Genomic DNA, 14,440 nt, shown 5'->3' with positions numbered 1-14,440 from the left:
AAACTGCAAGGTGTTTGTGGTATCAGAAGATCCCGTCTTATCTATATGCGTATGTAGGCGCACAGATACATACATACATACTTACATACACACACACACAAGTTGGTCTTTTTCTATGGGTCTTTTTCCTAATCGAAATCACGACGCCCTTAACCTCTACCCATCTGTAACCGTAAACCAAAAGTAACCAACCCAAATACAAGACTTTTTTGATTGCATTCACAAATTTTTATAAAACTGAAGTTATCCAAATGAGGACCTCAAAAGATGTCTCCAAAAGTAGGGAAATTTCAGGTTTTACTACACTTTGGGGACAATTTGGTCCTCAAATGTGATCTATGCAAACCTTCAAACACACACACACATACACACCCAGGTTTGTAATTATATCTTTATGGGGACTCTCCATTCATTTCTATGGGGAAAACTCTAATCCCAACATGACGACCTTAACCCCTACCCAGTCCTAATCTTAGCCATCAATAACCAAAAAAATACACTTGTATTGTGTTTGGTTCCTTCTGGTTAAATTTGCGGTTGGGTAAAGGTTAAGGTTGTCCTTTCTGGGATTAGGGTTATGCTGAAAGAAATTAATAGAGAATGCCCACAAGGATATGGATACAAACGTGTGTGTGTGTATATATATATTACAGAAAATACTAATACACATCCTCATATACATGTGTGTGTGTGTGTAAAAATAAAATTGATTAATTGTTAAAGTATGATGATAAAGATCATAATAATGATGATACTAGAAATTATTACTGTTTTCCTTCTTGCATGAGGCAGCATGAACATGAAATATGACACTGTGGCTGGCTTCTGAAAGTTCTAACATCTTTATATGACGATTCAAATTTCTATTTCCATTTAAAAAATAATTACTCATTATATATCGCAGATGCATATTATTTACATACATAGATGTCATTAGATATTTTAACTGCCTCCAAAAAGCCTAAATGAATAATAGTATAAAATGTGTTGGTGCATTTCACTGACTCATCCTGTCCCAGTAAAGTCTGGTTGATGCAGTTACATAGAGTAACCAGTAGATGGCATAGGATGCTCTCCATTGTAGACTGAATACACACGCTTACTCTCTCAATGCCATTAAACGTGTCCCACCATACTTTTACCACAAGTAATATATGTCCACACTCTCAATCAATCAAAGCTGACATAGGAGACGGTGCACATCACGATGAGCGATGCCCAGCATGACTGTCATTTCCTGGCACTCGCGGGCACCTTCTGGCATGCTCCTCTGTCCCCTCGCTTTGTCAGACTTCCTCTCAAGACTCGAGTGTTGCCCATCAATACCCCATTGTTCCAAATATCACATCATTCGCTCATTTGTCTTCCTCCCTGCTTTCATAAGCACACCTGCCAGACAAAAAAGCTTTTGCTGGATTGATATGATGTCCATTGTACTGCACTGAGTCTATCTCATAAGCAGATTATCCCACCTGTGTCAGTGCATCACCCATCACTGAATTCATGTCTTTCTGCTTACCATCATTTATCCTAGAGTAAGTAGGGGATGAAACTGGATTAATATCTCAAAGTAAAATGATATCTGCAGAGAAACAGCAGTACTCACCTGATAATCTATGGTATGGCATAGCATTTCAAACTACTGTCACAACAAACAAACATTATGGTTTATTTTAGAAAGTGAACACAGAAGTTAATTTTAATATGATCTGAATTATCCTGGGGCTGACAGACTGATGCCGCTGGTTAAGCAAGGCCCTTAACCAAGAGCGTAACTTTGGGTTGAGCACAGGGGGAGTTGAGGCCTCCACCCATTTAAAGGGGTCCAGGGGGTTGTATTGGCTGGTTTTGATTATTGTCAGGATTACAACCCCCCCCCCCCCATAATTTACACGCATGCCTTTAACCCAAATTGCTCCAGGGGCACTGTACTCTGGCCAACCCTGAGCTGTGACCCCCAAACTTGCTCCCACCAGTATGTGTGTTTAAGTGTCTTATGGAAAGAAAGACGCAGTAGCTGCAAATAGAATTTCCCCAGGGGAAAAATAAAGCGTCACTATTGTATTATTATTCTATATTCCGTTTCCATTCTTTAACAGCATTTGTTTAATTGCTGTAAAATATTGATTTATTCACTACACAACAAAACATAAAACACACACGCCTTCCCTGCTATGCAGTGTCATCGGCAGTATATGTTCTGTGGCTAGCTAGTTTTAAAAAGTACGTGATAAATTTACAAATAGTGCCATTAATTCCCAGCTCAATGCAAATTTGATGTAGATATGGATCCAGTATGCAACAAAATGCAAATGACCTAAAAACAGAATCAAAGTGTTTTTGTGTAACATACAGAGCAAGGCTTGTTGGCTGAAGTCATTTGGATATGGCAGAACACAAGGAACCAGCGATGCTTTGCATCATTATATCTTAGTTCATTCTGGTTTATTATTTCTAACAAGCACACGGAGTAGTTTGCCTATCTAACAAAAGTAACCAGTCACCAAACAAATATTTAGAGTATTTATAGTCAATCGGTCCAATAAGAACAGAGAGTCTGACAATCAATAGAATTGAGTTTGGTTCCATCTTATTTCTACCTGTTAATTCTGTTCAATCGACCATGTTTCCATCATTCAAATTGCCGGTAGCATTTATGGCAATAAATGTAGTTTCGCAGTAGCATCTACTTTGAGAAGCGCTTGTTGAAAGTCACACAGGAAGGTGCGCCTTCCTGTAAAAGCAGCTGCTTCAAAATAGACATTAATAACTTGCACTTTAATCTGCTTAAGGATATTCCTAATATGCATTTAATAAGCACCAGAGCTATGGCGTGCTCAACAACAACTGCATGAATAGGACAGACATGTCTTTTCAGGATCCTTCAGAGATCAGGACACTTTGGTATGGGATCAATCCTACAGATGGAAGTAGGAAAAAAAACATCAACAGCACCCAACATAAGGAAAAGAGAGAAAGTAAATGTTCTGTTATGCCTATTTAATGGTAATATGTTGATATGCACTCCCGAGTCTCCCGGTTACCACATCATGAGGTCCATCTGCCCAGCACCAAGTAGGACCCCAATCTGCCCCATAACAGCACAACATAATGCAATTGTCTGTCCAGCGGAGCCTTACTGCATGCCACTGTTACACTCAGCTGTTATTTTTGCTCTTCTGGCCTTCCTGTTAACATTAACAAGTGTGTCCACTCTCCTTTAGCCACTCACTAAAAAGTTTATCACACTGAACTATCACTGACTGGATGCTTTTGATCACCACAACAGTTTCTGTAAACTTTAGAGCTTGTAAAGTCTAAAAAATCCCAGGAGACTGGTCGAGATGCTGGAACCACCACATGCTTTAGTCACACGTCATTCCCATTCTAATACTTGAACTGTTACAGCATAGGGGGTGACAATCCACTGGCAGCTCCAAGAGAACAGGGGTTTATCAAATAAATGGGCCACATGGGGAAAATCACCAACAAAACAGGAACACAAGAGGTCAAAACAAACTAGAAAACAGAATAAACTTAAAACCATTAACTAATTACACAATGACTGACTGGGGAAATAAACAAAGGCAGGCCCTTAAATACACTGATACTGAGGACTAACCAAGCGCAGGTGTGAAAAGGCCATGGAACAGTAAGATACAGGTGAAATAATTTACAATGAACAAGATCAGGAACCAGGGAACCTAACAAACATTAAGGCAAACACTAGAAAAAGACTAGGAACAAGTACAAACAAAAACCCATAAACACATAAGACGGAGATGGACTATATGACAGAGAGGGGGAAAGGTGGAATGACCAGCAATGACTGCTGGCCAAAAGGGGAAAGGTCACAGAGGGCGGGGTCAGGCAGGGGCTGACCCTAACAGTGACCAAACCTCTTGAGCCTATATGTGTTCATCATATATAGTGTTACAGCCATGTGAAGGAACTGTTTAGAGGAGCAGGTTGTTTGGTGAACTGAGCAATAATGTGGAAAGATCTTTCATGATACATCCATACATGTTAATATGCCTCTAGCCTCCATTTAAAAACATTTAAGAATTACAGAAAATACCAATGCACATCCTCTGTTTCTCTAATCATATTTGCAGTACAAGGGTTTAATACATTTACCACAAAGCTGAAAACTTTTGATATTTTATTGCCTGCTATTTTCTCATTAAAGTAATAAGTTAATCATATAGGAATGGTAATTGTAAGTAGGCCACAGTAATAAAAGAACACATGAGCAGATGAAGAGAAGATCTTCAGATAAACAGATTCATGCACACTGTGTACAATGGTGCATAACAAAGGTTATAATGACCAGAAAGGGGGAATAGGCAGTACCCATGCAATGCTATATACAAAACAATCAGTCATTATCTGTCTTTTAAAACAATCATCCTTGGCCTGTTTTTCAATATGGAGAATATCTGATTTCATCATCACCTTATCATCAATTTATTTATTGAAATGTCTTATGAATTAGGTGAATTGCCACATATTAAGCTCAGGATAGAACATGCACAATTACGCTTCCTGGAGCACTAAGCTTTTGTCCATTTACGGACACAACTTCCATACATTTTGCAAAGTTTTCAGTTATAGGACATATAGGGTTTAACGTAGGGAGCTGGGAAGTAGCAAAAATGTGGATTTTCTGGCAGGGAGCTCGGAGGGAGCAAAAACGTAGAGCGGCTCTGGGTCCCCGAGGAGCGGATTGGGAAACTGGAGACTCGGTAATTAGCTTCTTGACCTTGTAGGTCTGTACACCACTTCTCACTCGGGCTTCTTCTCTGCATATTATTTTTAATCTGGCTCATTATACAAATGCGGTATAAAAACCCGGCGGCAGCGTGTGCTGCATGCAGACCTTCACGCAGGGAGATTGATATGGACGGCATGAAACGCATAACCATCAAAATAAAAGTCCCGACCTTACAAGCCCTGAATTATTTACAGCCAATATAGTTGACCTTCATTTCTCTTTAGCCCTACAGGGGTCCTTACCAGTGGAAAAATGATTTTAAATCATGAAACAGTGTAGTACCTCCTCTAGTTCGATAAAGGAATCTTTGTGATACATTAACACATAATACAATAAGTGCATTGAATTTCTCGCCATTTTGCAGCAAAAGCAGGGTCTGCTGCTTACATAGAGTAACCTGTTCCTGTCAAAAGGGTCCTGGGATCTACAAGAGCAGCATGAACCTGAAACACAGGATCTGGGGGCATTTATCTGGGACGCCGAGCCCCTGGGATCCCAGCGCAATGCACCGTCCCTCCCTCCCCTCTGCGTCTACAGGCTTGACCTACATCTGCATGCTCTGCATCTAACCTAGAGCCTTTTTCCTTTCCAAAACCATTTCCACAAAGTGACGTCATTCCGCCTTCTCACACTCGAGATTACTGTGTTTATTTCAGAGTTTTCTGGGTTGGACAGTCGACTATCCTGTTTTATCAATACGATGCACCCTATCCTTTTTTCCGTGCACACCACAAGGATTTAATGGCTGACGGCAATGACGATAAAAAAATATTTGTCTTGGAATGTAGGAAAGGATGTGGCAATAACAGATCAAAAGGGGCAATGCTCGCTATCTGACAGGAGGAAATCTGCCTCCCCATGTCTACTGCTCTTGGTTGGCCAAGATAAATATTTTTACTCCCAAAATCACAACAGCTAGTTATAGCATCCAATGGTACTTTTTTGCACTGTGATTTTGTCTTTGCACATTTGAATATATATGCCTGTGTGCTTTACATATCTCACTGCTGTACGAAAAGAATTTCCAGTCCTATATAGACCTATATATTATCTTATTTGGCCTTATCTGGCAGGCACTAGTGCACAAACAGTGAGACTTTTCACCACCATAGCAGACCACACCCATATGAATTAGGGTACCTGTGTGATCCCACACTTTAGCACTAGTTCATACCTGAGACCCTGGAAAAGAGAAGGTCACACAAGATGTGTGCATGTACCGACATTTTTTTCTGACACAATATCAATGACTGTTCATTGGTTTCCCCCAGAATGCCAAAAATGAAATCAAAGATGCATAGATAGTTTCAAAAGTAAATCAATATTTATGACTACAAAAAGATAGAACTGCCAGTGCCCTTTTTGGACTCCAAAACACATGCATGGAGCCCTGTGTTTAGCATAGATTTCAGGCTTTTTTGGGAGAGGGCACCTCTGTTGGCCAAAACCTCAAAGCAGCCACCTGCATACATATAAAGTATGTCATACTAATTATAAACCGTGCATGTCACTGTTTTCGTGAACAATCCTTCTTTAAAAATAATGAGCATACTTCCTGAGTTGGTGATAATTTTATGAGACATGTCTAAATGGACATAAAGCAAGCCAAAGCATTTTACTCTAACAAGGAGGTCCCATACACTTGAAATGCAAGAAACAAACTCAGCTCTGTTCTGTGTACTGTGATAAACAAGTCTAAGGCATTCATGACATAGACTAACTCTACTGAAGATGATTCAACCAACTTTAGACGACCATGGAAAGACTTCTGAAACACTCTCATGAAGCACCAAGACATACATACATCAGCACCATTGTTCACAATTTAAAAAGCTGAGGGCATTATGGATGTAACTAATATTTGTAGATACTCCTGTCTTCAGATGTTTTAAGCAGGTCCATTCTGACAGATACTCAACACAGGAAAATAATTAGTATAGGAAATGACTTATCCTGGGAGTGTTTCAGTGGAAAGACATTGTGTGGTTCCTGTACAAGGGCTCGTTCCTTCACATCCTGTAAAAGGATACCGCATATAACCCATAGACTATGTCTGCACAATCTGGACATCAACTTAGTCTGCAGTTAAATGCATCTATAGGCAGGTCAATTATTGTATTTTTCAGAGGAAATACATATGGTTTTGGGGCCGGTCAGCCACCACAGACATTTTCTTGTTAGCCTGATAACTCAAAAAGTGTTTGATGGATCTTTTCCAGACTCTGCAGACACATTGTATGGGTGCATATCTGGAACTGAACTAATTTTGAGATGGGCTGCATCAAAATTAAAGCAGTGCCGCAGAGAAAGGGCAGTTTCAGACACGTATCTGGTTAGAGTGATAACTCAAAAAGTGTTTGATGGATCTTTTTCTAACATCCCAGTAACACTGTATTGATGATCATCTATTTTATTTTAAGACAAATTCTACCAAAATTAAAGCAATATCACTTAATGGCGACAAATGAAAGGACAGCCAGAGATGCAGATTCGGTGAACCTGATAACAATGAGACATGATAACACAAAGTTAGACTTTTTATAAAGATTTTTTTGAAGAAGTGGGGACAGTGTGTTGGGGGACAGATATTGTAGAGGTCGGGGGTGTGGGAGCAGTTGGGATGAGATGGAGGACAGGAGGGTGACGGGATTGTCTGGGGAATATGTTGCCATTCTGAAAGCATCTAGTTTTTTAATGATAATAAATGTTCTGGTCATCAGGGAATACAGAAGGAATGACACAAAACCAGAGTATGGAAGAGAGAGAGAGAGCTTTAATCTCCCCCAAATATCACTCTTACACACACTACCTCAATCAAGGTATTGAGCACCCTGATTTACGTTTTACAATACTTGCATATACAATTCCAACTATATTGTCATCTGTCACCATCACTTGGTTTCAGAAATGGGAACTTCATATTAGCCATGAAGAAATCCAGAAAAAAAAACTTTTGTGACAAACTCTAATGGTGAGGGGCTTTCAATCATTGACTTAAATTCTGTTGGGATTTTCATTAATGTGCATTCAGGTCCATGTCACAGAGCATGTGAACAACTGTTGGCATATGGAACAGCGCAACACTAAAACGTCCAGAGCAGCAGTTGAAGAGTCACATGACCCAAGCACTCACCAGCACAGCACAAAGCAGGACTGGTGTCACATAATTCCACGACCACGTAATAAAACACACAGTGACATTTTAAAATATGTTTAAATTTCCATTTCCATCTCCTAAGCTGCATGAAACGTCCATTGTTTGATATATTTACATACTTGTTTTACATGTGCTTTACATCGTTATATGATTATGCTAAAATTGTTTTCTCATGCCAGCCCTGGCACACTGTAGCATGCATACTGTCCATAATGTATTTTAAGTGTTGCTGTTCCTCAACATGAAAATTCACGGAAAGAAAATTGTTTGATTTGCTCACCTTATCCCACAATAATTACATCAAAAACAGCAATGATATATTTTCCAGTGGCAGATTTGAGTTTGGTTTCCATAGTCTTCTAAATTCTAACAGCCATGTTTTAAACCATCTAACATGTCATAACCAAATCTAAGCAATTTAGAGACATGTTTAGCTGATGTTAGATTCGATACAGACAGACAGACAGACAGACTAAATAGATAGATAGATAGATGGATAGATAGATAGATAATCTAACACTTTACCATTTTAGACAATAGCTACCCTGCCTTCTTCCTATAGGATACAACTGACATCAAAGAAATCAATATCTCTTTTAAAACTAAATATTGTATCACTATACAAATATGAACGGTAAGGGCAACACCACAGCGCCACAGAAAGGGGAGTTAGTGCTCATGGTGCACATGAGACTATTAGGTGAGATAAAAGGACGGGGCAACTTACACGTTAGCGAAGAGTATAGACACGGGACTTATAATCAGCCCAAAGCAACAGCCTTTACGCAATGATATTATATTCCGTGACTTAACCCCTGAAGTCTTTATGCAGTCTCATGCAGTGTTCCTTGGGGGGGCTAATCTATGGTACACTTAAGTGATGAGTATATTTTCTTACTTGCAGTAGTTTTCACTAGACTCCTGGAGGCTAGTTATTCATAGTTCCAATTCTGTTACCTCAATAAACAAAGACAAAGCTGTGTTTATTTTGCCTTTTGCTGCTGGAAAACATTTTGTAAAGCGTGTTCTTGTTTTTGTCACAGTGGTAAATGTGCAATTTCAGCATTGTTTCCCATCTACCTGCAGGCAGCGGGGGAAAATGCAATTCAGAGCCACAAACGAGCTATTTTATTACCAGCTTTAATAGCCAAATAAGTCGCAAGAAAATAAATGTAGGCCCAGCATGGAAAAAGATTCCTTTTAAAATTACTGAACACAGTTTATGTTTTTTTAAATATATATTTGGAGAACATAACTGGCAACATCTTGCATAAATCTGTCTTCACTTTATATAATCACAATGCATGTATTTCTCATTATATTGATACCGAAGACAACCTCTAGGACGCGGGACAAAATAATAGAGGGACAGGTTTAATTGCAGTTTACCCCCCATTTAAACCGGAGGCGGAGCCGTATCACTGACATCACACCTCTATATAAAAGCTACAGCTGTGACTAAAACTCCGCGGTCTGAGAGTAGATGTCGCGGATCGTGTGGCTCCACAGAAATAAGCCAGTTTCCTCCAGCACCGGTAAAACCTAATCGTTGTCCTTGAGAAGCAAGCATCATTCCTCTTCCCTTCCTAAACCTCCAACGACCATGACGGCGAATGGGACCAGTGAAGTACTTCAGATCCAGCTTGGACTCATTAGTTGCGGAAACAAGTATCTTACAGCAGAAACGTTTGGGTTCAAGATCAATGCCTCGGCAACCAGCATGAAGAAGAAACAGATCTGGACGCTGGAGCAGGATGGCGATGATTCTAACACTGTAATGCTGAAAAGTCACCTGGGCAGGTACATCGCGAGTGACAAAGATGGTAACGTTACAGGTGACAGTGAGACGCCCAGCGTGGATTGCAGGTTCACGATCATCGCCCACGACGATGGCCAGTGGTCCTTGCAGTCCGAGCCTCACAAGCGCTATCTCGGTGGCACTGAAGACCGGATCACTTGCTTCGCCCAGACCATAACCTTGGCCGAGAAATGGGTCGTGCATTTCGCAATGCACCCGCAGCTCAACATCTTCAGCGTTATCCGAAAAAGATACGCTCACCTGGTCGCCGAGCAGGGCGAGATCGTCATCGACAAGGATACCCCATGGGGCGTCGATTCAATGATCACTCTGGTCTTCCAAGATCTGCGCTACCATCTGCAGACCTCCGATAACCGGTTCCTCAAGAACGATGGCACGCTGACCTCTTGCACCGACAAGACCACGGGCTACACCTTGGAGTTTAGATCGGGGAAGGTGGCCTTCAGAGATTGCTCGGGGAAGTACCTGGTTCCCAGCGGTCCGAGCGGAACCATGAAATCAGGCAAGAACTCCAAAGTCGGGAAAGACGAGCTGTTTGTATTTGAGCAGAGTCTCCCGCAAGTTGTGCTCACGGCTGGTAACGAACGAAACGTGTCTATCAGACAAGGTAAGAAAATCAACATTTTTCCTAGTGTCCTAGTAATTACTCCCATGCTATCTGCTTTATTTTCTCATCAACAAAATTCTTGCTAAAATGTTGATTTGTAAATATTTAGTCGTTTGGTGCTTATGCATGTGTAAGAAAAGTGGTTAAATTGAGTCTTCAGAAGTTAAATCTAAACAAAACGAACTCCTGTAACATGAAACTTTAGTGTTTGGCAGAACTATGGAGGATTTAATTGATAGTTGTATCACTGGAACTAATTAGTGCTTAAGTAGACTATCAGGCTGAGAACTGTTCTGGAGGCAGCTTGCGGCATTAATGAAATGTCTCACTTCTGTTCAAGGAACTCTTTCACAATCAAACATTTTGGAAATTAAGGCTTTTAAAATCTGAAGATCAGAAATGAGTAATCCTGTAGGTTTCTGTGTAGGAGGACTTAAATCCAGAATCCTTGAAAGCACCTTCATGCCCGTTGAGTGTTGCAGTGAAATTGCTGGCGATTAGGATCTTGCTCAGTTCTGAGATGCTTGTTTAATTAGAATCAGCTGCTTTGTTGTCACACTGCGGTTTTGCTTCAGTTATCTGTAAATAGATAGAACTTTCATGCCACTATGTTGGTTGTTTAAAATTAGCATAAAACTGTGCAAATGTCCTGCTTGCAGACTAGTGACTAGAGGTGTTCTTTTTATAGGGTTTCTCTAAAACATTTCAGCCAAGCTGGGGCAGTATTTCTATCTCTCCAATTGTGACAAAAGCCTGACATGAATTCTTTCCTCAGGCTGATCTAGCTGCCCTGAAGTTATCCAATATATAACCACATGGGTATGCTTGTGCCAAAACTACCTTATTTTCCACATCCCTCCCTGCTTGACCTACCTTTCCATCTTCGTCTGAGCGCTTTATACATGCTTGCATGAAATCCTGCTCCTTAGTGCTGGCAGATCTAGGCTCTTCTCGGGTTTTTAATTTTTTTTATTTTGGAAATTGTTGCATTTAAATGCAGTTTGTGGCTAATTTCTTGGCAGACGGATTAGCACAATTTTTTTAAATTTGTTTGAAATACAATTTGTTTTTCTGCATCTGACAACTATCACCTCAACTCAATTGGCATGCATCTGTTTCCTGCTTCAGGCATGGACCTCTCTGCAAACCAGGATGAGGAGGGTGATCAAGAGACCTTTCAGATGGAAATCAGCAAGGACACAAAGAAATGTGCTTTTCGCACCTGTGCTGGAAAATACTGGATCTTAACAGCCAATGGGGGCTTACAGTGCACTGCCGACTCAAAGTGAGTTTGTCATGCTTATTGCCTAGAAGTAAGCAGCAAATTTCAGACTCATAAATGACTCCTGTAAAAGACAAGAGGCTTCTGCAGTTAGAACTTCAGGCAACAGAATTGTGCCTTATATGAAATGAACAAACTAGAATCTGGGTTTTACTTGGCACCTGTTAGCACATCACTGTTCTTTATCAATACTATGTCTATCATACCCACTCAATCCCCACATGAGGGAAGTGATTTAGCCATTAACATTTGTTAGGTGCCTATATCGTCAGGGAAGAGCAGTAGTAGAGGATGAGCAAGCTTTCAGAACAGGATTGTGGGTGGTAACGATTACTGAACAATCTGAGAAGTGTTTGGGCTTAGCTGAGATGCTGAATGTAATTGGGTGCAGGTAACACATTTCAGTGACTTGTCACTCAAACCAGGGAGTGCATTTGTTCCGATTCAAGTCCTTGTTCATCCAGGTCTGACAGCTGTTATTTTGACGTTGAATGGCATGGGAAGAAGATCGTACTAAAAGGCTCAAATGGAAAATATGTGTCTGCCAAAAAGAACGGTCAGCTGGCTGCTGTTAATGACACTGCAGGTCAGTTATGAAGGGCGTCTGCTGTCTGATGGTGTTGTCTGTACTGGTTGACGTACAGTGCCAATACAGGGCCTGTCTAACTGGTTGAATTTGAGTGTTTACCTTTTCTATGACCACTATAGTCCTGTACAACACGTCTTGTAAGAGGTATTTCAGTGATGTTGGCTCATTATGACATGGAATTAGGTGAGACGGAAGAGTTCTTGTTGAAGCTCATCAACAGGCCAATCATTGTGCTCCGTGGAGACCTCGGCTTCATCGGCTGCCGGAAGCTGACGGGGACCCTGGACTGCAACCGCTCTTCGTATGATGTCTTCCAGCTGGACTTCAACAATGGATCCTATAGTCTCAGAGGTTAGGGCCAAGCACTTGTTTGGGGGATTCTGTGAAAGGTTACTTCCCTTTTTGTTTTGGCCTTCTAAAGAAGTTCAGGTTTTTTGTTGCATGTTGGGAGAAATGGTGAAAATCCAAAACTCACTTGTGCAATGAAGGACAATGTCTACAAGTAGGTACACAAATTCAGTGCTTAGTAACCTAAGTAACACTAGGCTGGTTTATACTTTCTTTTGTGGGATTTTATGATTAAAAAAAATCTATACAGTGGCTCCAGTGTTCTTTCCCAGTCATCCCTGAAGTGGAGAAACCCCTTACTCTTCTCCAGATTCTACTGGGAAATACTGGACGGTGGGGGAGGACGCGTCCGTGGTCAGCGGCAGCGACACCCCTGTGGACTTCATGCTGGAGTTCTGTGACTACAACAAGTTGGCCATCAAGTCCATGGAGGGCAAATACATAAAAGGAGACTACGCTGGTGCCCTGAAGGCCAACGCAGACGGCACTGACAGCTCCACTATGTGGGAGTACTAGATGTACTTCACCAACGACCAGCCCTTTCTATAAATTCAGTTTGCATGCACTTAAGGTTTCAGGATGCTGACCTGCAGAAAAACTGGTAGGACTGGCTCTGCCTTAAGCGCTGTTCACATGTACTGAACAGGGTCATGTAGCACGATGATACAAGCCATGCATTTTCTGGAAAACTATAGCGTGACTCTTCCTTTTTGCAAAGCTCAGCATTTTCTAATACTTATTCTTGCACAAGACCATGGATTCATGAATGCATATTTGTTCAGGTTTGTTTACAGTTGCATCTTTTTTTTTTTTTTAATTCAGCGTTGCTTTGCATTGTCTTTCATGCAAAGCTGTATGTTAAGGACGGCTTAACATTTCAGCATCACACCTGAGCCGGTGGTCAATATTTTGTAAATGCTAGTTTTACAGTGTTTTCTTTTAGCGAGGCCTGGCTATTCATATCTGTAACTAAACTTTGAAATTATCATACAAGAGTAGAATTATTCCACAACATCTGTGCTCTAGATTTGTATGGCTGTGCTTTGTGTTGACCGTGGTAAAAATTTAAATTAATGTATTTGAGAAGTGATTCATCTCAACGATGCTGGTGACAACATAAAGGTTCAATTCAAACTCGGAGATCTCTGAAGTGCTGATGTTGTAGGTACAATGTACAGTTTAAAAAAACACGAACTACTAGTTCATGTTGGTGCAAATGCTTACTTGTGTGTTGCAGTATTAATGCACAACCATGAGAAGCAGCTCCTAAGTATGGACAATCCTTTTACAGGCAATAGTTACAGCACATATTCACTTTAAGGTACATATACTAGCACTGGAGGAGGAGGGTTATTACTCAAGGGTAGAGGGACCTTGAACTTTCGCCCTGGGGCATTTTCTTAAATGACTCCTCAAATTACAAACAGGGTCTTTTAGATGGTGTAGCTAATTAGGTAAGACATGAGTACTTTGTGTCCGGACTTAGAAGTATGACTGGAAATAAGGTGAATTCCGTTTCTTTAAAATGCAGGAATGTGAGAAATTATTTGAATGACTATGCACAGAAGACTATTTTTAAAAATCCACTGTCATGTTGACAGAGCATCTTATTAACCAAAGAGCACGTATTGAAAGTTTGGTTTACAGCTAATGCTCCAAAGCTACTGTCACCTTTCAGAACGGCCCTTGTCAGCTGTGGCCCTCGTCGGAGACTCACTTATTTTTTATTTTTTTTTCTTCGCTGAGACAACCGAGGTCATATTTAGCATTACTGAGCTATGGAACGGCTCGATCTTAATTTTTTAAATGATTAGGATTTTTAGAAGTCTGAAAAGAGGATTCCTTGATTTTTGGTGCTAAACCA

General features: G+C 40.7%; 1 protein-coding gene across 1 annotated transcript; it reads left to right on the top strand.

Moving 5' to 3' along the window:
* The first annotated feature begins 9,370 nt into the window (after positions 1-9,370).
* Positions 9,371-13,716, top strand: LOC111845460 (fascin-like). The gene is made up of 5 exons (XM_023814887.2): positions 9,371-10,357; positions 11,486-11,642; positions 12,104-12,225; positions 12,412-12,579; positions 12,887-13,716. The coding sequence occupies exons 1-5, from the start codon at positions 9,535-9,537 to the stop codon at positions 13,090-13,092; spliced, it is 1,476 nt and encodes a 491-aa protein (XP_023670655.1). The 5' UTR covers positions 9,371-9,534; the 3' UTR covers positions 13,093-13,716.
* Positions 13,717-14,440: the final 724 nt, after the last annotated feature.

Source organism: Paramormyrops kingsleyae, chromosome 5 (genome assembly GCF_048594095.1).
Source record: "Paramormyrops kingsleyae isolate MSU_618 chromosome 5, PKINGS_0.4, whole genome shotgun sequence".
NCBI lineage: Eukaryota > Metazoa > Chordata > Actinopteri > Osteoglossiformes > Mormyridae > Paramormyrops > Paramormyrops kingsleyae.
The sequence above is the reverse complement of the archived record's forward strand: the minus strand, read 5'-3'. Positions and strand labels throughout refer to the sequence as shown.

Coding starts and splice junctions, on each gene's coding strand:
- LOC111845460 (XM_023814887.2), top strand. CDS start 9,535: ATGACGGCGAATGGGACCAGTGAAGTACTTCAGATCCAGCTTGGACTC. Junction 12,226..12,411: donor TGCTGTTAATGACACTGCAG/GTCAGTTATGAA, acceptor ACATGGAATTAG/GTGAGACGGAAGAGTTCTTG. Junction 12,580..12,886: donor TGGATCCTATAGTCTCAGAG/GTTAGGGCCAAG, acceptor ACTCTTCTCCAG/ATTCTACTGGGAAATACTGG.